General features: G+C 47.8%; 1 protein-coding gene across 1 annotated transcript; it reads right to left on the reverse strand.

Moving 5' to 3' along the window:
- Positions 1-2,514, reverse strand: LOC118618413 (extensin-like). The gene is made up of 3 exons (XM_036244660.1): positions 2,482-2,514; positions 366-954; positions 1-260 (listed from the first exon to the last, which is right to left on the reverse strand). The coding sequence occupies exons 1-3, from the start codon at positions 2,512-2,514 to the stop codon at positions 1-3; spliced, it is 882 nt and encodes a 293-aa protein (XP_036100553.1).
- Positions 2,515-21,384: the final 18,870 nt, after the last annotated feature.

The following is a 21,384-nucleotide window of genomic DNA, read 5'->3' on the forward strand; positions in this document are numbered from 1 at the left end:
CTAACTCAGCAAGCTGGAGGCCGGGATCGGGGGTTGGTCCAGCGGTCTCGGGGGTTTGGTCCAGCGGTCTCGGGGGTTGGTCCAGCGGTCTCGGGGGTTGGTCCAGAGGTCTCGGGGGTTGGTCCAGAGGTCTCGGGGGTTTGGTCCAGAGGTCTCGGGGGTTTGGTCCAGAGGTCTCGGGGTTTGGTCCAGAGGTCTCGGGGGTTTGGTCCAGCGGTCTCGGGGTTTGGTCCAGCGGTCTCGGGGTTTGGTCCAGCGGTCTCGGGGTTTGGTCCAGAGGTCTCAGGGGTTTGGTCCAGAGGTCTCGGGGGTTTGGTCCAGAGGTCTCGGGGTTTGGTCCAGCGGTCTCGGGGGTTTGGTCCAGCGGTCTCGGGGTTTGGTCCAGCGGTCTCGGGGGTTTGGTCCAGAGGTCTCGGGGGTTTGGTCCAGCGGTCTCGGGAGTTTGGTCCAGCGGTCTCGGGGGTTGGTCAGCGGTCTCGGGGGTTGGTCCAGAGGTCTCGGGGGTTTGGTCCAGCGGTCTCGGGGGTTTTGGTCCAGAGGTCTCGGGGGTTGGTCCAGCGGTCTCGGGGGTTGGTCCAGAGGTCTCGGGAGTTTGGTCCAGCGGTCTCGGGGGTTTGGTCCAGAGGTCTCGGGGGTTTGGTCCAGAGGTCTCGGGGGTTTGGTCCAGCGGTCTCGGGGGTTGGTCCAGCGGTCTCGGGGGTTGGTCCAGCGGTCTCGGGAGTTTGGTCCAGCGGTCTCGGGGGTTGGTCCAGCGGTCTCGGGGGTTGGTCCAGCGGTCTCGGGGGTTTGGTCCAGCGGTCTCGGGGGTTGGTCCAGCGGTCTCGGGGGTTGGTCCAGCGGTCTCGGGGATTGGTCCAGCGGTCTCGGGGGTTTGGTCCAGCGGTCTCGGGGGTTGGTCCAGCGGTCTCGGGGGTTGGTCCAGCGGTCTCGGGCCTCCTTGTGACCAGTTGGAGTCTTCGGTCACAGCGGTAGAGAGGCTCAGACTCCCTCCTGCCAGGTCAGCACTTGACCCGCGGGCCCCTGCGCTGTGGTCCAGTGAGCACCCTGGTAGGCAAGGTGTACGCGTAGTATACTACTTCTTACTGAGAAACAGTGCTCACACCACAGACTTCATCTTCTTCAAGTGTAAAACTCAGTGACTTTTTTAGTGTATTCACAAGGTTGTACAACCATCGCCACTATCCAGTTCTGTAACATTTCCATCACCAGCCCCCGAGAAAACCCTGTCCCCATGGGCAGTCAGTCACCTCCGTTCCTCGCTCCCCGCCCCTGGCAACCACGAGTTTACTTTCTGACTCGCCCCTGGACACGTCCTAGACGGGAGTCACTCGCGAGTGGCCTTCTGTGCGGCTCCCTTCGCTCAGCGGCGTGTTTTCAAGGCCCCCACGTTGCGGCAGGTCAGAGCCCCACTCCCCTGCTGATCAAAGGACACTCCGCGTGTGGCTGGACATCTCGTCTGCCGGGTCACTGGATGGACATCTGCGCTGTCTCCCCTTCGTGGCCGCGTTAACTAGCGCTCCGCCTCGAACGTCCGTGTGCAGGTGGTTGTGCGACTGTTCCTGGTTCCCACGGGCGCACACGCGTGGGAGGAAGCCGGCTGCCGGCCGCCGGCCGGAGCAGTCCGCGTTCACGGTCGGAGGACACCCACCTGTCTCCCCTCGAGGACGCCCACCTGTCTCCGCTCGAGGACGCCCACCTGTCTCCCCTCGAGGACGCCCACCTGTCTCCCCTCGGGGACGCCCACCTGTCTCCCCTCGGGGACGCCCACCTGTCTCCCTGCGCACGCGGCTGCTCCGGTTTGCAGCCCCGACAGCAGGTGAGGCTGCCCTCTGCCCCGTCCTTGCCAGCGCCCGTTACTGTCCCTCTGTGGGCAGAGCCCTGTCAGTGGGTCTGGCGCGGACTGCTGCCACCCTGAGGTAGCCAGGAAGAGAGAGGGAACGTGTGCTCGCTGGGACCGTACAGAACAGCCCTGGGACAGGACACCAGACACGGCTACACGCGCTGCCTCCAGGCAGGGCAGCTGGGAGCCCGTGCCGGCGTGGGAGGGAGGTTTCGCATGATCCCCACTTCTCCACATCATTCTATTTAGGATCACGTGGAAGCATGACCTAGAAAACTAACAAAGTTAGTTTGGACTTAAAACGAGAAGGAAAAATTACACCTATCGCCGGATAGCCAGAGTTGGTGCCCACGGCCGTGGACCGACTCTGACCTGCCACCCGTTTTGGTGTGGCCCCTGGGCTAGGCCGTGTTTGCATTTTTTTAACCACCTGAGAGTCAACAACAAAACGAGACGGTTTAGTAGCACGTGAAAATTATTCGAGATTCAAATTTCAGTTCCGCTAATAAACTTTCGTTGGGACTCAGGCGGACTCGTTGGTTGGCGTGATCTCCACGGCTGTTGTCCTGCTACTGTGGCGAAGCGAGCGAGTGCGACAGGGCTGTGTCCGGCCTGCTCGGGACAGCGGGAAGTGCACCTACGCAGGCGTCACGGGCGTTTCGAGTGTCACACATGTTGCCACACTGTGACTTTAAAAAAAGAAGATTCCAACCCTGGCCGGTGTCTCCATGGTTAGAGCGTCGGCCCGGGGACCGAAGCGTCTCCGGTTCAGTTCCGCTCAAGAGCACATACCTGGGTTGCCGGTTCGATCCCTGGCCATGATTGGAGTCGTGTGGGAGGCAACCGATCGATGTCTCTCTTTCTCTCCCCCTCCCTGCCACTCTCTCTAAAAATCAATGGAAAAACATCCTCTGGTGAGGATTAAAAAATAAATTAATAGCCCTGGCCCGTTTGGCTCAGCAGTTAGAGCGTTGGCCTGCGGTCCGGAGAGACCCGGGTTCAGTTCCCACTAAGGGCATGTACCTCGGTTGCAGTTTGTCCCCGGCCCTGGTTGGTCATGTGGGTGGCAGCCACTCGATGTGTCCCTTTCACGTCGATGTTTCTCTCTCTCTCTCTTCCTCTCTCTCCCTCCCACTCTACCTGTACAAAGATGGAAAAATTTCCTCGGGTGAGGATAAAATAAATAAATAAAATAAATTAATAAATAATAACTCCAGTGCGTGTCCTTGACATCAAACAAGGAAGGAAGACCCCAGGGGAGCGTGGCTGACCGGTCCCTGGCGCACAGTGCGTTCAGGGCCACGCGCGCCGCAGGACCACAGAGCTCTCACCAAACACCCCGCCCTTGTCACAGAAAGCGAGGGCCAGAGACATGAGCACATTTCAAATACTCTCTTAGGACGGGCGTTCTTCACACGAATAGAGAATGAGAAAGAATCGGCCACCAGGAAAAGTTATCAAGTGGCCCATTGCTTCGCCAAGCAAGCCGTTCGCAAGTGGCAGGTTGATGACATGGCGTTTGATTGCAACAGCTGAATACGTATGTCCAGGAAAATAAAAACATTTGTGTAAGAACATCAGCTTTGCCTTGAGAAGCATTGCTGGAAGAATTTGGGACGTTGGGAGCAACCACGATTTATAAACAGGGCGGATGTCACTGTTCAGTTGTTCGTTAGAGGGGACATATGTTAGCAGTGACCAAGAATTAACCTCTATGACCAGTCTGGTGAGACTGTTTCCAAAGTTGATATCTCCTTGCAGAATGAAGTCTTTCATTCCTTTGAAAAATGTTAACATAAAACTAAGTAGATTAGAATTGATGATGATGGTGATGGTGGTGGTGATGATGGTGGTGATGATGGTGGTGGTGATGATGATGATGGTGATGATGATTATGGTGATGATGATGATGGTGATGATGGTGATGGTGATGATGGTGATGGTGGTGATGATGATGGTGATGATGGTGATGGTGGTGATGGTGATGGTGGTGATGATGATGATGGTGATGATGATTATGGTGGTGGTGATGGTGGTGATGATGGTGCTGATGATGGTGATGATGGTGATGGTGGTGATGATGATGGTGATGATGGTGATGGTGGTGATGGTGATGGTGGTGATGGTGGTGATGATGATGATGATGATGATGGCAGAAACCTAGCTGGTCACAGTTGGAGGATACCTGAGGCTGCACCTGGTATTCTGAAAAGTAGTGAATAAAAAGAGAGGCGCAAGCACTGTCTCCTCCTGTGCTGGACGCTGTGTGTTTGGGTAGCAAATGGTGGCTGAGAGGATGTCTCCCTTTAAAGAAGCAGCCCAGGCCCGCGGTGTGGCTCAGTGGACTGAGAGGTCGTGGTTCAATTCCCGGCCAGGGCACATATCTGGGTTGTGGGCTCGATCCCCAGTGGGGGGCATGCAGGAGGCAGCCGATTGATGTTTCTCTCTCACATTGATGTTTCTATCTCTCTCTCCCTTCCTCTCTCTCAAAAAAAAAATCAATAAAATTATTAAAAAATAAGAATAAAGTAGCATTCCAGCTCATCTGAGCTGCTATTAGTTTCCGAGCAGTTTCACCCCTGCTGAGTTGATGAGCATAGACATTGGACTTCTCTCCTGCCTTGAACAGAGAGAGAAAACGAGACATCACGTTTTGCCCGATGGAAGTAAAAGAGCACCGCCTACGAAGTCATCTCCCGAACAGAATCAGCCCTGAGCCTGATGAGGCCTCTGGGGCCAAGAACACGTTCACAAGAAGCACGGAGGACGGAGGCGCCTGTTCGACGGCGCCTGAGGAATTCAGGCAGCAGAATCCAGATGGGGCGGAAATACACTTTCATGCAAGCAAAAAGGGAGATGGGGGGGGCCACAAACTCAACGGGACTTGAACATTCTGTCCAGGAACCTTATTTTTTGATTGATTGATGATTGACTTTTGTTACAGATGTTCCTTCATTTCCCCCATTGACAGCCTATTTTTTGGATCTTTGTTATTTTTTAAGGCAGTTTTAGGTTTACAGTAAAACTGAGTGGAGGGTACAGAGATTTCAAGTTAAACTCCCCGCCTCCCCCCCCCCCATGCACTGTCCCCAGAGTTAGCATCATCGCCCGCCGGACGGTAAGTTCCTTACAACGGACGAACCTGCACCGACTGGTCATTGTCACCCAGAGCCCGTGCTCCACAGCTCCCCTTGGCGGTGCAGGCGGTATGAGTTTGGACAGATGTGTGATCACAGGTATCCGTCCTTACAGCCTCCTACAGGGTCGTTCCACTGCCCTGGACACCCTCTGTGCCCCACAAATTGATCCCCCCAGCCCCAGTGCCTGGCAACCGCTGAGTTTCCATTGTCTCCGCAGTTCTGCCTTTTCCAGACCGCCACCGAGTTGGAATCACGCAGTGTGAGGCCTTTTTACTTCGTAATGTCCACTTAAGGTTCCTCCGGGTCTTCTCACGCCTTAATGGCTCTTCTTTTTTAATCCTCACCTGAGGATATTTTTTAAATTGATTTTAGAGAGAGGAAGGGAGAGAGAGAGAGAGAGAAAGAGAAACGTAGATGTGAGAGAAACAGCAGTCGGTCACCTCCCATACATGCACCACTGGGAATCGAACTCGCAACCTTTTGGTGCACGGGCCAACGCTCCAACCAACCGAGTGAGCCACCGGACCAGGACGATGGCTCGTTTCTTTCTAGCACTAAATCATATTCCACTGCCTGGATGGACCGTGAGTTATGTACAAGTTCGCCTGCTGAAGGACACCTTGGTCGCTTCCAACACTTGTGGATTAAGTACGGAGCTGCCATACACATCTGTGTGGTCCTGAGTTTTCGGCTCCTTCGGGCAAAGAGCAAGGACTGGCATTTACCACGGAGCGGTGGGCTGATAGGAAGAATATGTTTTGTTTGGGAAGAAACCCACACACCGTCTTCCCAAGGGTCCCTACCACGTGTTCCCACCGGCCGCGGATGCGCGCTCCGGCTGCTCGGGTCCTCGCGGGCGGTCCTGTCCGTTCCGGGTGCTCTCCGTTCTAACCGGTGTGCCCTGGCATCTTCTTGTTGCCATTCGCATTTCCCTGGGGACGTACGAGACCGGGTGTCTTTCCACCTGCTTATTTGCCATCTGTATATCTTCTTTGCTGAGTTCTCTGTTAAGGTCTTTTGGCCCATTTTTTAATCGTTTTGTTTGTTTGATTCCTTATTGTTAAGAGGGTTTTTTTGTGTTTTTTTTTTAAATATGTATTTTGGATAGCAGTCCATTAGCGGATGTGTTTTTTGAAAATACTTTATCAGCCGGTGTGGCTCAGTGGTTGAGCGTTGTCCCATGCACCAAGAGGTCACTGGTTCGATTCCCGGTCAGGACACATGCCCGGGTTGTGGGCCTGATCCCCAGTGGGGGGCGTGCAGGAGGCGGCCAGTTGATGTTCTCTCTCATCCATGTTTCTATCTCTCTCTCCCTCTCCCTTCCTCTCTCTCTAAAATCAATAAAGGAAAATAAATAAATAAAATGTAAAAGTGGCTTTCAAAAAAAGGAAGTATTTTCTCTCATTCTGTGCCTTGTCTTCTCATTCTGTTGACACTGCCTTATGCAGAACAGACATTTCTGTCTTAATGAAGTCCAGCTTATCCGTTATTTCCTTTATGGATCATGTCTTTGGTGTTTTTGTTTTTGTTTTTCTGAAAGGCCATCACCACACCCAAGGCCACCTTGTTTTCTCCTGTGTCATCTCCTAGGAGTTTTATAGTGGTGAGTATTACACTTCGATTTATGATCCCTTTTGGGCTCATTTTGGCGGAGGACTTAAGGTCTGTGTCCAGATGCATTTCTATGCGCGGGGACATCCAGGTGTTTCTGCAGCCTTTGTGGACGGGCTGTATTCCCTCCACTGGATTGCCCTTGCGCCTTGTCAGAGGTCCGTTGACCAGCTGCGTGTGGGCCTATTTCTGAGCGCTCTGCGTGGGTCCTGGGACCCAGGAGTCTGTCCTTGCCGGAAGCACCTGTCTGGACGACTGTAAGCTTATAGGAGTCTTGAGGGGAGCAGCCCCCCAACTGTGTTCTCCTTCGACACAGTGTCGGCTCTTCTGGCTGTTGCCTCTCCATCTGAACTTCAGAATTGGTTTGTTGATCTCAACAAGATCATTGCGGGGGCTTTGGTTGGAATTGCAACAAATCTATAGATCAGTTTGGGGGAAACTGACGACCTGACAATGCAGAGTCTTCCTATTCGTGAGCAGGGACGGACTCTCCATGTATTTCGTTCTTCTTGGGTCTCAGTCACCAGAGTTTTGTCCTTCCCTCAAATGGTTCTGTGTATTTTGTAGGATTTATAACTAAGTATGTCATTGTTGGGGTACTGTTGTAAACAGTATTGTGTGTGTGTGTGTGTGTTTAAAACCAGATTTCACTTGTCATAGCTGGTACACAGAAGAGCAATTTACTTTTGTATTTTACTTTTGTATTTTAAAATTTAGCTTGTAAACTTGCTGTAAATGCTTATTAGCTCTAGAAGTTTTTTGGGGGGTGTTTGTCAATTCTTTGTATTTCCTACATACATGATCATATCATCTACAAAGACAGATGTCGAGGAGCAGTGGTGAGAGGGACATCCTTCCCTCGTACCTGGTCTTCGTGGGAGAGCTTTGCGTTTCTTACCATCACGTCTGATGTCAGGCTGTGGGGTTTTTGTAGATAGTATTATTTTTTTAATTCTCACCCAAGGATATGTTTTACTGATTTGAGAAGGAAGTGGTGGGGGGGGGGGGAGAGAAAGAGAGAGAAACAGCAATCGGTTGCCTCCTGTACACTTCCCCACCAGGGATCAACCTGCAACCTAGGTATGTGCCCTGACTAGGAATCGAACCTGCAGCCTTCCAGCTCCAACCAGGGACAATGCTCCAACCAACTGAGACACTGGCCAGGGCTATAGATACCCTTTTTTTTTTCTTTTCTTTCTTTTATCTTTAGATAGAGTGAGAGGGAGAGAGGGAGGAAGAGAGAGAGAGAGACATTGGCTGGCTGCCACCACACAACCCCAACCAGGGCCAGGGACGAACTGCAACTGAGGTACGTGCTCTTAGAGGGAACTGAACCCGGGCCTCTCTGGTCCACAGGCCGACGCTCTAACTGCTGAGCCAAACAGGGCACGTACCTTGGTGGCAGCTTGTCCCCGCTCCAATTAGGGTGGTGTGGGTGGCAACCACTCGATGTGTCTCTCTCACATCGATGTTTCTCTCTCTCTTCCTTCCTTTCTCCTTCCCACTCTAGCTGAAGATAAATGCAAAAATGTCCTCGAGTGAGGATAAAAAACAAAAATGATGTACCAACCTCCCTTGCATACCTGGGATAAATACCACAGGGATGTGGTGTATAATTCTTTTTATACATCATTGAGTTCAATGTGCTAATTTTGTTGAAGATTTTTATATCTATGTCCATGAGAGATATTAATCTGTAGGGTGTTTTTGTTTGTTTTTGTAACATCTCTGATTTTGTTATTACAGTAACGTCGGCCTCACAGAATGAATTTGGAACTGTTTCCTCTGCATCTGTCCTTAAAACACTTCAGAGAATCAGTATAATGTCTTCCTTAACGGTTTAGTAGAATTTGCCAGTGAACCTCTCTCAGCTATTGCTTCTGATTTGGAAAGTTGTTAATTATTGATTCAATTTCTTTAGTAAATGTATGTAGGCCCATTCAGATTGTCTACTTCCTCTTGTGTGTGTTTTGGTAGATTATATCTTTCTGGGAACTGATCCATTTCACATAGGTTATCAAATTTCTGGGCATAGAGTTTGTACTATTCCTTCATTATCTTTTCAATGTCCATAGGTCCATAGTGATGGACCCTCTTTGATGTCTAATATCAGTAATCTGTGTCCTCTCTCTTTTTCTTAATTATCCTGGCCAAATAAAGGCTTATCAATTTTATTGATTTTTTCAAAAAATCAGCGTTGGTTTCATGATTTTCTCTACTGCTTTCTTTTCCTGTTTTCAATTTTATTGATATCTTTTCAAATTTTTATTATTTTCTTTGACTCACTTTTAATTTTTTTTTTCTTTTTTAATGTTTCTAATGTGGGAGCTAAGGTGATGGATTTTAGATCTGTCCTCTTTTCTAATGTATGCATCTGGGCTATAAATTTCCCTCTGAGCTCTGCTTTTGCTGCATCCCAGACATTTTTATAAGTTGTACTCATTTTCTTGTATTCAAAATAGTATACATTTTTCTTGAGATTTTTTTCTTAGACCCATGTGTCCTTTAGAAGTGTTTTGGTTAGGCCCTGGCCAGGTAGCTCAGTTGTTTAGAGCATCGTTCCAGTGCACCAAGGTTGTGGGTTTGATCCCCGGTCAGAATCAACCAATGACTGCATAAATAAATGGAACAACTCAATGTCTCTCCTTCTCTTTCTCTCAAAATCAATAAATCAAATTTATTTTTTAATAAGTGTGCTGTTTAATCTGTATGTATTTTGGGATTTTCCAGCTACCTTTCTGTTTTTGATTTGGAGTCTAATTCCACTGGGCTCTGAGAGAAGACATTGTGTGGTTTCTATTCTTTTACATTTGTGAAGGTGTATTTTATGGCCCAGAAAGTGGTTTATATTAGCGAATGTTTCCCGTGAACTTGGGAAGAATGTCTATTCCACTGTTGTTGGGTCATAGAGTCCATACATATCAACTGTATCCAGTTGACTGATGGTGTTAAGTTCAACTATGTCCTTTCTGATTTTCTGCCTGCTCATCTGTCCAGTCTGATACATGGGTGTTGAAGTCTCCAACTTTGACAGTAGATTCATCTGTTGCTCTCTGCATTTCTATCAGTGTTTGCCTCACATCATTTGACATTCTGTTTGGTGCCTGTACATTAAGATCATTATGTCTCCTTGGGTAACTGACCCCTTTGTCATTATGTAATGCCCTTCATTGTCCTTGGTAACTTTTCTTACTTTGAAGCCTGCTGTGTCTGAAATGAATATAGCTCCTCCTGCTTTGTTTTGACTAGTGTTAAGGTGGTATACTTTTTTCCGTCCATTTACTTGTAATCTATATTGTCTTTTTTTTTCTTTATTGACTTTAGAGAGGAAAGAAGGGAGAGGGAGAGAGAGATGGAAACATCAATGAGAGAGAAATCTATTGGCCGCCTCCTGCATGCCCCCCACTGGGAATTTGGCCCACAACCTGGGCATGTGCCCTGATTGGGAATCGAACCGGCAACCTCTTGGTGCATGGGTTGATGCTAACCATTGAGCGAAACTGGCTGGGTGATATATTTTCTTTATATTTAAAGTGGGTTTCTTGTAAATAATGTGTAGCTAGGTCTTTTTAATTCACTCTGACAACATCTGTTGTTTTCTATTTAATTGTTGCACTTAGACCACTGGCGTTCAAAGTACTTATTGATGTAGTTGGAATAATATTTACTGTATTTCTTACTTTTTAACTTATTGCCCTTGTTCTTTGTTCCTATGTTTGTCGTTTACTCTTTCTGCCCTTTATTGTTTTAATTGAGCATTTGATAGGATTCATTTTCTTTTTTCTTAGCATCATCGGTTGTTTTTTTTTATTTTTTACTGTTTTTAGTAGTTATCCTAGAGTTTGAAATACAGTTACGACTAACCCCAATCCACTTCCAAATAACGCGCACCACTTCCCAAGTAGTGCAATAGGAGACCGTTCCGAATTCCTCCCTCCCATCCCTTGTCAAATGTCATTCATTTGATTTACACATAAGCACATATAAGCCCATGTATGTACACAATCAAATACATTGTTGCTGTTTTGAACAGAACGTCCGTTAGATCTATTAAGAATATGAAAAATACAACTTGTATTCCATCTGCACTACCTCACATCGGTTCTTCCTTCGTGCAGGTCTGCGTTCCTAACCCGCATCATTTTCCTTCTCTGTCCAGAGCTGCTTGTAACATTCCTTGCGAGTCTCGTGGCAACACATTTCCTCAGTTTATACTTGTCCAAGAAGATCTTTATTTCTCTTTCACGTTTGAAAAATAACTTCACGGGTTCAGAATTATAGGTTGGTGGGGTTTTGTCTCTCAACACTTTAAATAATTCATTTCACTTTCTTCTTCTTTTTTTAAAAACTTATTTATTTTTAGAGAGAGAGGAAGGGAGAGGGAGAAACTTCCGCATGAGAAACACCCATCGGCTGCCTCCTGCACGCCCCCTGCGGGGGATTGAACCTGCGACCCGGGCCTGTGCCCCGACCAGGAACACAATGGGACGAGGCCCAGCCACCCGAGCCAGACAGGCCAGCGCTCACTCTCTTCTCGGCTGCGTGACTTCTGAGGAGAGTGGAGTGTAATCCTTACCTTTGTTCCTCTACAGGTAACATTTTTTTTTTCACTCTGGCTTTTTCCCCCCAGGATTTTTATTCGTCTTTGATTCTCCGCAGTTTGAAAACGATACGCCCGGGTGTAGCTTTTTATGTTTCTTTTTGTTTTGCATTCGTCCTCTGGGTGTTCTCCCAGCCTCTTCGATGTGTGGTTTTCCATCTGACACCAGCAGGGGAATTCTCAGTTGTTACTGTTTCCAGTGTGTCTTCTGTTCCCTTCTCTCTCCTTCTGGGTCCCCCTCGCACATATGTTACCCTTTGGGTAGTCCCACAGTCCTCGGATATTCCGGGGGGTTCCGTCTTTGTTCTCTTTGCTTTTCCGGTCTCAGGGATTCTGTTCACACCGCCTCTAGCTCAGAACTCCTTTCCTCAGTGAGGTCCCGTCTACAGATACGCCCATCAAAGGCGCCCGCCCTTCTGTTACCGTGTCGTGTTCTGTTTCGTTTGAATTTTCTTAGGGTTTCCGTCTGCTCACAGCCCCATCTGCTCCGCATGCTGTCTGCTCTCCCAGCAGGCCCCTCAGCACACTCTCCAGTTGGGTTAAATCCCTGGTCTGGCCGTTCCATCCAGCCTCCTGGCCACGTCTGGTTCTGCCGCTGGCTCTGTCTCTTCCCGTTGTTCGCTCTTCCTTTCGGCGTGTCTTGTATTTTTTTTCTTGGTAGCTAGACATGATGTACTGGGTAAAAGGCACTGCTGTAAATAGTCATTTAGTAACCTGGCGGTGAGGCGCGGGGAGGGGACGCATTCTGTGGCCCTGAGATCAGCTCAAAGGCTCTGTGAGCCTCAGGCTGTGACGCCACCAGGGCAGCCCAGCCTTTTCTCCCTCCGGGTGCACGGGATGGGAGAGGGGAGGGAGACAGGTCAGTGAGGCTCTGATAACCCAGCAGGCCAGGCTCTGGGGCACTGGTGGCCCCGGCACGCCTAGCTAAGAGCAGAGTGCTCTGGGGGGTTCAGACTGGCTCCTTTCTCCTTCTGCTGGAAGCCTGAGGGGAGTGACTCACGTGCACTGTGGAAACCTGCGGCGCTCCTGCGGGGCAATTCTCACACTATTGTGGGGGCCCTCTAGGCCTGGGCTTTTACCTCTCCCCATGGAGCTTCCTGCAATTGGCTACTGCAGCCCAGCTTTCCCCCCCACCCTGGTCTTTACTTCGACCCCCTCCACTGTTGTCACTGGAGTCTCTGCTCTAATGGTGGGTCCTTGCATTTGCTTGCTCGTCTCAGCTGTCTCTCTCTCTTTTTTAACTTAGTGTGTGTGTGTGTACACAGAGGCGATGGAATACTACTCAGCCATGAAAAAGATGAAATACTGCCATTTGCAATCACATGGATGGATCTGGAAGGTGTCAAGGTGACATAGGTCAGCCAGTCCCTCCAGTCCTGAGGCAGCAGTTTGCCTGTGTTCTCCTCTCTTCTCCGGCTCCAAAGAAGTTGCTGATTTCTCAGTCTGCTTAGCTTTCTACTTGCTGTTAAGATGGAGTGGCGACTTCTTACCTCCTTACAGCCGGAAGTCAGAATAGGTCCCCACAGCGCTCCTGCTCAGAGAGATTCTGAGAAGTAGAAACGCTGAGCCAAAACGTATGCATCAGCCCTGCCGGGTAGCTCAGCTGGTTGGAGCGTTGTCCTAACGCGCCAAGGTTGCCGGTTCGGTCCCCAGATGGGGCGTGTGCAAGAATCAACCAGTGAATGCGTAACCAAGTGGGACCACAAACCAATGTTTCTCTCTCAAAACTAAAATTATATTAAAAAAAGTTTTAAATAAAATAAATCTATGTATCAGTTCCCCCAACCACGAGCTCTCCCTCCTCCAGCATCACTTTCCTGGTCCACCAAGTAATCTCGTTCTCTCTAAAATGCCCGGCTCCTTTGCCCTGTTGCCCTGTCTTCACGCATGCGTGCAGAACCTCCATCCTGGCTGGATCTAAGTATGCGTCATGCCTGGGTGGCTCAGGCCTGCAGAGAGAAAAGCCACAACTGGGTCACCTAACTTCCTAGAAATTCCTGATCACCGCTATCAACTAAACCATCTGAGGGTCCTGCTGCTGCCTTCTAGGCAACACGATCTTCCTCTTTCTGCAAAGATCTCGAACTTGCTATTTCTCTCCCCAAGCCTCCCGTTTCACTGCCACCTCCACCCTAGTCACCTTCTACGGCGGGGAGAATACAGAGGCTGTCACCCAAGCGTCCACCCCTAAGGCGATGTCCTTGTGGACATCTGGTCCCCTGCCCGTGGCTTCTCCTTCCTGAACAGGGAAGGGACCCCTCCCCACACATGGGCCGGATTCCCACCTGTGCTTTGGATTCTCTCCACTCTGCCTCCTCGGATCCATGCTCTGTCACCTTATATTCAACACCTCCTTCTCCAATGGACATTCCTTCCTCCTCGTCGTTTAGACACACTCGGAGGGCTTCCGCCTTTAGCTGGGACGGCGAAGTGCCGACACGCGCGCTTGGCTGTCGGAGGTCACCCGAGGCAGCGGACTGGAGAGACGGAGGCACACGTGGAGGTCTGAGGACACCATCGGAGAGCCTGGACCCAGCTCTCCTACCCACTGGGCTTTTGAATTACTTGAACCAATACATTCCTTTTTAAAAAAAAAAAAAAAAATTAGTTTCAACGGAGTTTCTGCCACTCGCAATCAAATAACCCTGATGGAGACAGGACCTTATTTTTGGTGTCGGATGCTAAGCCAGACCCCATCTACTGCTTTGTCCAGAAAAAGGACATCCTCCCTCCCTGCAGTCTCCCCTTCCAGTCACCTGGGGAAGATTTCCTTCTGGCCCAGACTTGGGTTGTCAACAGCAGCTGTCGTCTGTGGGCCTCGCCTTCCCTGTCGCCGGCAGCTGGCCCAGCAACGGCTCCTGACTCGAGTCTGGCCTAGGATCCTGGTTTGAGATGTTTGCCCCCCAAAGAACTAGGAAAGGAGATAGAATCCATTCAAATAATGTATTACTTTCTTATTTTTGTTTTTATCCTCACCGGAGGACATTGTTTTGTTTTTTGTTCAGAGAGAGAGAGAGAGAGAGAAACATCGACGTGAAAGGGACACATCGAGTGGCTGCCACCCGCACGACCCAACCAGGGCCGGGGACAAACTACAACCGAGGTACGTGCCCTTAGCGGGAACCGAACCCGGGTCTCTCTGGACCGCAGGCTGATGCTCTAACCGCTGAGCCAAGCCGGCCAGGGCTAAATAACATATTACTTTCAGAGAGAACAGGAACACATTCATATTGTTTCACATACTGTGAAAATCTCTTCAAGGAACGCTTGAAATTCAACAGGAATATTATAGGAATTCTAGTAGAAAAACTAAGAGAAAGAGGCGAACAGCTCTCCAGAGGAACACGGGAAAGTCAACAAGCATGTGAAGAGATCCCTAAATGTATGAGAAACCAGAGAACGACGATTTAGAACAATAAAACTATCATCTTACACCTACTTGATGGGCAAAATTTAAAAAGCTGGTTATCACCAAGCGTTGGCAAGATGTGGGGGTGGGCACAGCTTCCTGCCTGCTCGTGGCGGGGACCGGCGCAGCCGTGCGGGAGGGGAGGGGACCCGCCTGGAATCCCCCTCCTGGAATCCCCCTCCTGGGGGTGTGTCCAAAGCCGTGGCCACACGGGCCTGTAAAGATCACGTGCCAGTGTGCCCCTCACACCACCACGCGGGGTCGCAGGGAGTCGAAGGCAACCTGGGGGGCAGTGGTAGCCGTTAAGTCTGCCCACATATATTCCAGCTCTTTCTCTTTCCACAGTCACACGGTAGCCCTGAATTTCCCTGCCATTGAAAGTTAGGTGGAGTCCGGCCGGTGTGGCTCAGTGGCTGAGCGTCGACCCTGCACCAAGAGGTCGCCAGTTCGATTCCTGGTCAGGGCACATGCCCAGGTTGTGGGCCTGATCCCTAGTGGGGGGCGTGCAGGGGGCAGCCAATCGATGTTCTCTCTCATCGATGTTTCCATCTCTCTCTTCTTCTCCCTTCCTCTCTTTCTAAAATCAATAAAAGGGAAAAAATTTTGTTTTAATAATAAAAAAAATAATAAAGTTAGGTAGAACCATGTGACGCACTTTGGCCATCACAGGTTTCAAACCATCATAACTTGGGCCATGTTTGTTACTGCAGCATAACCCACTCTCCCTGACGGATACGGCGGCCACATGTAGACACGGAGCAATGAACTAGGCATGTACACAACCTTGTGACTGGGTCTTGAAAACAGTGCTGGGTGGCGGAAGAACCGATTGAGGTCTCGAGTATAATACCATCTATGTCCATCTAAAGTCATGTGCCCCATACTTGTCCACATTTTTCCAAGTTCACATCACACAAACAAAGATACGTGTCAAGCGTATGGGAACTGCTGCCAGTGGTGGAAATGGAAATACAGTAAAAAGGGATAAGTAAATCAATAAAACAAGAGGCACCTTGCACAGACCAGCGATAGTCTGGCGGAGAACTGAAGAACATAATTAACTCTCTTCTCCTGAGGTCCAAGGAGGGGAAAAAGATTCCCCCCTTAAATGTCCTCCTTGGAGACATCCAATAATACCTGTTCACTGTGTATCCTGCTAGGGGAGTTAAGCATATGTAAACAAACATATATGCCCTCCCCACATACACACAGCCTTTAATACAGGTGGAAGCACACCAAAGGGTACACTCTTTGTTGCTTGTTTCTCAGGCTGTTTGTTGTTGTTGTTGTTTGTTTGTTTTCTTCTTTCTTCAGATAGAGTGGAGGGAGGGAGAGAGAGAGAAACATCAATGTGAGAGGGACACATTGACTGGTTGCACAACCCCGACCAGGGCTGGGGACGAACCACAACTGAGGTACGTGTCCCTGACCAGAATCAAACCCTCAACTCATTGGTCCCAGGGCAGCTCTAACCACTGAGCAAACCGGCCAGGGCCTTAGGCAGTTTCTGATGGTGAAGTATAAGGAGATTCAATACAGCTTCCCATTATCTTCCCCATTTTCTTACGATATTTTACATTGAGTTTCAATTACACGTAACCAAATGAATTCTGACCAGTGTATTCAAATGCCACTTTGTTTATTACATTTCCATGTACTTGGGCCTGTTTCTGGACTCCCTGTTTTGTTTCAGCGCTCTGTCTATATTAGAGTCCGTTTCATTTTTCATGTTCAGAATTTCATTCGCTGATCTTTTATATGGCGGTTTCTTCCTTTGGGTGACGTATGACATAATCTTGCCACATTAAAAAAAATCAGGGTGGTCTGAGGTTGCATCAAGTTTAGAGGTTAGAGAGGGTCAGCCTCTTTAATGCGGGGCCCTCCTAACCAGAATTTCATCATTTTTTAAATCGTGGGTTCGCATCACAATTCCAAATAGGTCTATATTTTGAAGGATGCGATCAGAAACATCTAACATGCTCCGAGGACAAACACCCAGTTCCTTCAGCAGCTGAGCCGTAAGGGAGATTTCTGAAACACAGACGGGGAGAAGCATACCAGTTAAACACGAACGAGAGACACAGAAACCAGCGGCGACAAGTGGGCCCCCTCCAGCTCGTGTCTCCGAGGTTTTCTTCCAAAAGCCTTGTCTGCCTCTCACAGGCGATCGACTCCCCCCGTCTTCATTGAGGTATGATTGGCCACTTACAAAATGAATATATTTAAGTCGTGCAACTCGATGCTTTGATATATGTATCCACTGTGAAACAATGAGCAGAGCCGGGCTAATGATCACACTCCATCAACCTCACATGGTTGCGATACTTTTTGCTTGTTTTTTTCCTTGCTGTCTGGCAAGAACACTTTAAGGTCTACTCTTAGCAGGTTTCAGGTGTATGCTATAGGAACTGTGGCCACGTAGCTGTACGCTAGGTCTCCAGGACTTACGCGTTTGCATGACTGAAACTTCACCTCTTGAATGACATCTCCCCTCCCCCCTACCCCCAGCCCCTGGCAACCACCACGGTGACATTGCTTCTATGGGGTCACCTGGCTCAGAGTCCACACATACAAAAGCTCAGGCAGTATTTGTTTTTCTCTGTCTGGCTTATTTCATTTAGCACAGTGTCATCATGCTCATACATATTATCATACACAGCAGGATTTCCTACTTTTTAAGCAATATCCCATTGTATGTATGTGCAGCATTCTAAACCTCCATTGCTTCATGGACAGACTGAGGTTGTTTGCATAGCTTAGCTATTGTGAATAAGATGCAATGAACATATGAGTGCAGATGTCTCTACAAAATACTGATTACAGCCTGGCCTGTGTGCCTCAGTGGATTAAGCATCGTCCTATGGACTAAGAGGTCCCGGTTCGATTCCCGGTCATGGCACATGCTGGGGGTGGGGGGGTTGAGGGCTGGATCCCCAGTAAGGGCATGCAAGAGGCAGCCGATCGATGTCTCTTTCTCATATGGTTGTTTCTCTCTCTCTCTAAAAAAAAAGGAATAAAAAATATTTTTAAAAATACTGATTATATTTCCTTTTTTTTTTTTATCCTCACCCGAGGACATTTTTTTTCCATTTTTTGTTCAGATAGGATGGGAGGGGGAGAGAGAGAGAGAAACTTCGATGTAAAAGGGACACATCGAGTGGCTGCCACCCGCACGACCCAATCAGGGCCAGCGACAAACTGCAATCGAGGTACGTGCCTTAGCAGGTCTCCCTGGACCGCAGGCCGACGCTCTAACCGCTGAGCCCGACCGGCCAGGGCCTGATTACATTGCCTTTGGACACCTAACCAGAAGTGGGACTGCCGGATCACGTGGCACTTTGATCCTTGATTTTTCGAGGAACCTCCGCACTGCTTTCCATAGAGACGGCACCGGTTTACATTCCCGCTGACCACGTACAAGGGTTTCCTGCTCTCTGCATCCTTACCGTTTGGATGACAGCCGTTCTGACAGGTGTGAGGTGCTGTCTCACTGTGGGTTTGATTTGCATTTCCCTGGTGATTAAGTGATGTTGAGCATCTTTTCATGTACCTGTTGACCTTTTGTATGTCTTCTCATCTTCACCCAAGGATATATTTTTATTTATTTTTTTAGAGAGAGAGAGAGAGAGAGACATCAATTGGTTGCCTCCTGTGCACACCCCCACCAGGGATTGAACCAAAACCTAGGTATGTGACCTGACCGGGAATCGAACCGTCAACCTTTTTGGTGTGGAGGATGACACTCCAACCAACTGAGCCACCCAGCCAGGACCTGTATGTCTTTTTTTGAGAAATACCTATCCAGGTCCTTTGCACATTTTACAATCAGGTTATTTAGTTTGGGCTGTTAAGTTGTGTGTATTCCTTCTATAGGCTTCTATCGTTTATTGTGCTTTGCTTCATTGTGCTTCACAGATATCGTGCTTTTTGCAAACTGGAGGTTTGTGCCACCTCTGCGTCGAGCGAGTCTATGGGCGCCATTTTCCCAGCAGCACTTGCTCAGTTTGTGTCTTTCTGTCACATTGTGGTCATTGTCACGGGTAACTTTTCATTATCATTATAGTTGTTCCAGTGACCCGTGATCAGCGATCTCTTCTGAAACATCATTCGTGAAAGCGAGAATCAGTGGACGTGGCAAACTTCATTCTTGTCCTATTTGAAGAAACTGCCCCAGCCACCCCATTAGTCAGCCGCCATCGACATCGAGGCAAGACCCCCCACCAGCATGAAGATACAACTTGCTCAAGTCTCAGATGATGGTTTGCATTTTTAGCAATAAAGCATTTTAAAATTAAGGTATGCAGCCCAGTTGGTGTGGCTCAGTGGATTGAGCGTAGTCCCATGGACTGAGAGGTCCTGGTTCGATTCCCGGTCAGGGCACATGCCCAGTTGTGGGCTTGATCCCCAGTAGGGGGCACTGTAGGAGGCAGCCGATCGATACTTCTCTCCCTCTCTCTCTCTGAAATCAATAAGAACATTTTTGAAAAATTGAGGTATGTATATTGTTTTATTTTAGATGTAATGCTATTGAACATTTAATAGACTATAGTGTAGTATAACGTAACTTTTATATGCACAGGGACCTCCAAAATTTGTGTGACTTGCTTTATTGCTGACCACTTTATTTACTTATTTATTTATTTATTTTTGGTACGTGCCCCTAGCGGGAACCGAACCCAGGACTCTCTGGTCTGCAGGCCGACGCTCCAACCACTGAGACAAACCAGCCAGGGCTGCTGATCACTTCATTGCAATGGCCTGGAACCAATCCTAGAATAGCTCTAAGGTCTGCCTGTATTTTTTTTTTTTTTTCCTTTTTTTTTTTGTACAGATAGAGTGGGAGGGAGAGAGAGGGAGAGAGAAACATCGACGTGAAGGGACACATCGAGTGGCTGCCACCCGCACGACCAACCAGGGCCGGGGACAAACTGCAACCGAAGTACATGCCCTTAGCGGGAACCGAACCCGGGTCTCTCCGGACTGCAGGCCGACGCTCTAACCGCTGAGCCAAACCGGCCAGGGTCTGCCTGTATATTTTGAATAATAACCCTTTATCAGATGTATAATTTGCACATACATTCTCCCATTCCACAGTCTACCGTTTCGCTCTGTTGATGGCTTCTGCTCTGCAGAAGCTTCCTCTTGCATGCAATCTCACTTGTCAATTTTTGTCAGTATTATACTCTTTTGATTATTGTAACTTTGTAATATATTTTTAAATCAAAATGTGTGATGCCTCCAGCTTTGTTCTTCTTGTTCAAGATTGCTTTGGCTATTTGGAGTCTTTTGTCATTCCATATTAAGTTTAGGATTTTTTTTTCTGTAAACTTTGGGATTTTTATAGAGGTTGCATTGAATCTATAGATTGTGTTGGGTAGACTTCACATTTTTTAAACAATATAAATTATTCCAATTTCTTGAACATGGGATGTCTTTCCATTTCTCAGAGTCATCTTTAACTTCCTTCATCAGTGTTCAATAATTTTCAGTGTGCCAGTTTTGCACCTCTTTGGTTTAGTTTATTTCAAAGCATTTTATACTTTTTGTTGCTATATGAATGGGATTATTTTTTTAAATTTCTTTTTGGATAGTTTGTTGTTTGTGTATAGAAATGTGACTGACGGCCTGCGGTCCGGAGAGACCCGGGTTTGGTTCCCGCTAAGGGCACGTACTTCGGTTGCAGTTTGTCCCCGGCCCTGGTTGGTCGTGCGGGTGGCAGCCACTCGATGTGTCCCTTCACGTCGATGTTTCTCTCTCTCTCTCTCTCTGTCTCTCCCCCGCTCTATCTGAACAAAAAATGGGAAAATGTCCTCGGGCGAGGATAAAAAAAAAAAAAAGAAAAGAAATGTGACTGATTTTTGTATATTGATTTTTTTTTATCCTGCAACTTTATTGAATTCATTTATTAGTTCTAACAATGTTTTTGTTGTTGATTCTTTAAAGCTTTCTACATATATGATGTCATGTGCAAATAGAGGTTATTTTAGTTATTCCATTCTAATTTGAATACCTTGTATTTCTTTTTCTTGTCTAATTGCTCTGGCTACAACTTGCAGTAAAACAAAAGTGGCAAGAGTGAGTATGTTTGCCTTGTACCAGATCTTAGAGGAAAAACTTTTAGTTTCATCCCAATTGGTTATGGTGTTAGCTTTGCCTTTTCATATATGGCCTTTTTTGTGTGTTGAGGTAACTTCCTTCTATACCTATTTTGTTGAGAGTTCTTTTCTATCATGAGTGGCTATTATACTTTGTCAAATGCTTTTCTGCATCAGGTGAGATAATCATAAGATTTTTATCTTTCATTCTGTTAATGAGGTATATCACATTGACTCATTTACATATGTTGAACTATGCCTGCATTCCAGAGATAAATCTCAGTGGGTCACGGTGTAAGGTCCTTTTAATGTGCTATAAAATTTGGTTTGTTGGTATTTTATTGAGAAGTTTTGCATCTATGTTCATCAGGAATATTGGCCTATACTTCTCTTTTTTTATGGTATCTTTGTCTGGTTTTAGAATCAGAGTTATGCTGGCCTCGTACAATAAGTTTGGAATTGTTCCCTCTTCTATTATTTTGGAAGATTCATTTATCTTTGAATGTTTGTTATATTTGACCCATGAAGACATCTGGTCCTAAACTTTTCTTTGTTGGGGAGATTTTGGTTACTAGTTTAATCTGCTTATTTGTCATTGGTCAGTTTAGGCTTTCTATTTCTTCTTCATCTTTTTTCTTTAAATCTTCACTTGAGGATATTTTTTAATTTATCTTCAGATAGAGTGGGAG

Source organism: Molossus molossus, unplaced genomic scaffold (genome assembly GCF_014108415.1).
Source record: "Molossus molossus isolate mMolMol1 unplaced genomic scaffold, mMolMol1.p scaffold_m16_p_6, whole genome shotgun sequence".
NCBI classification, from domain to species: domain Eukaryota; kingdom Metazoa; phylum Chordata; class Mammalia; order Chiroptera; family Molossidae; genus Molossus; species Molossus molossus.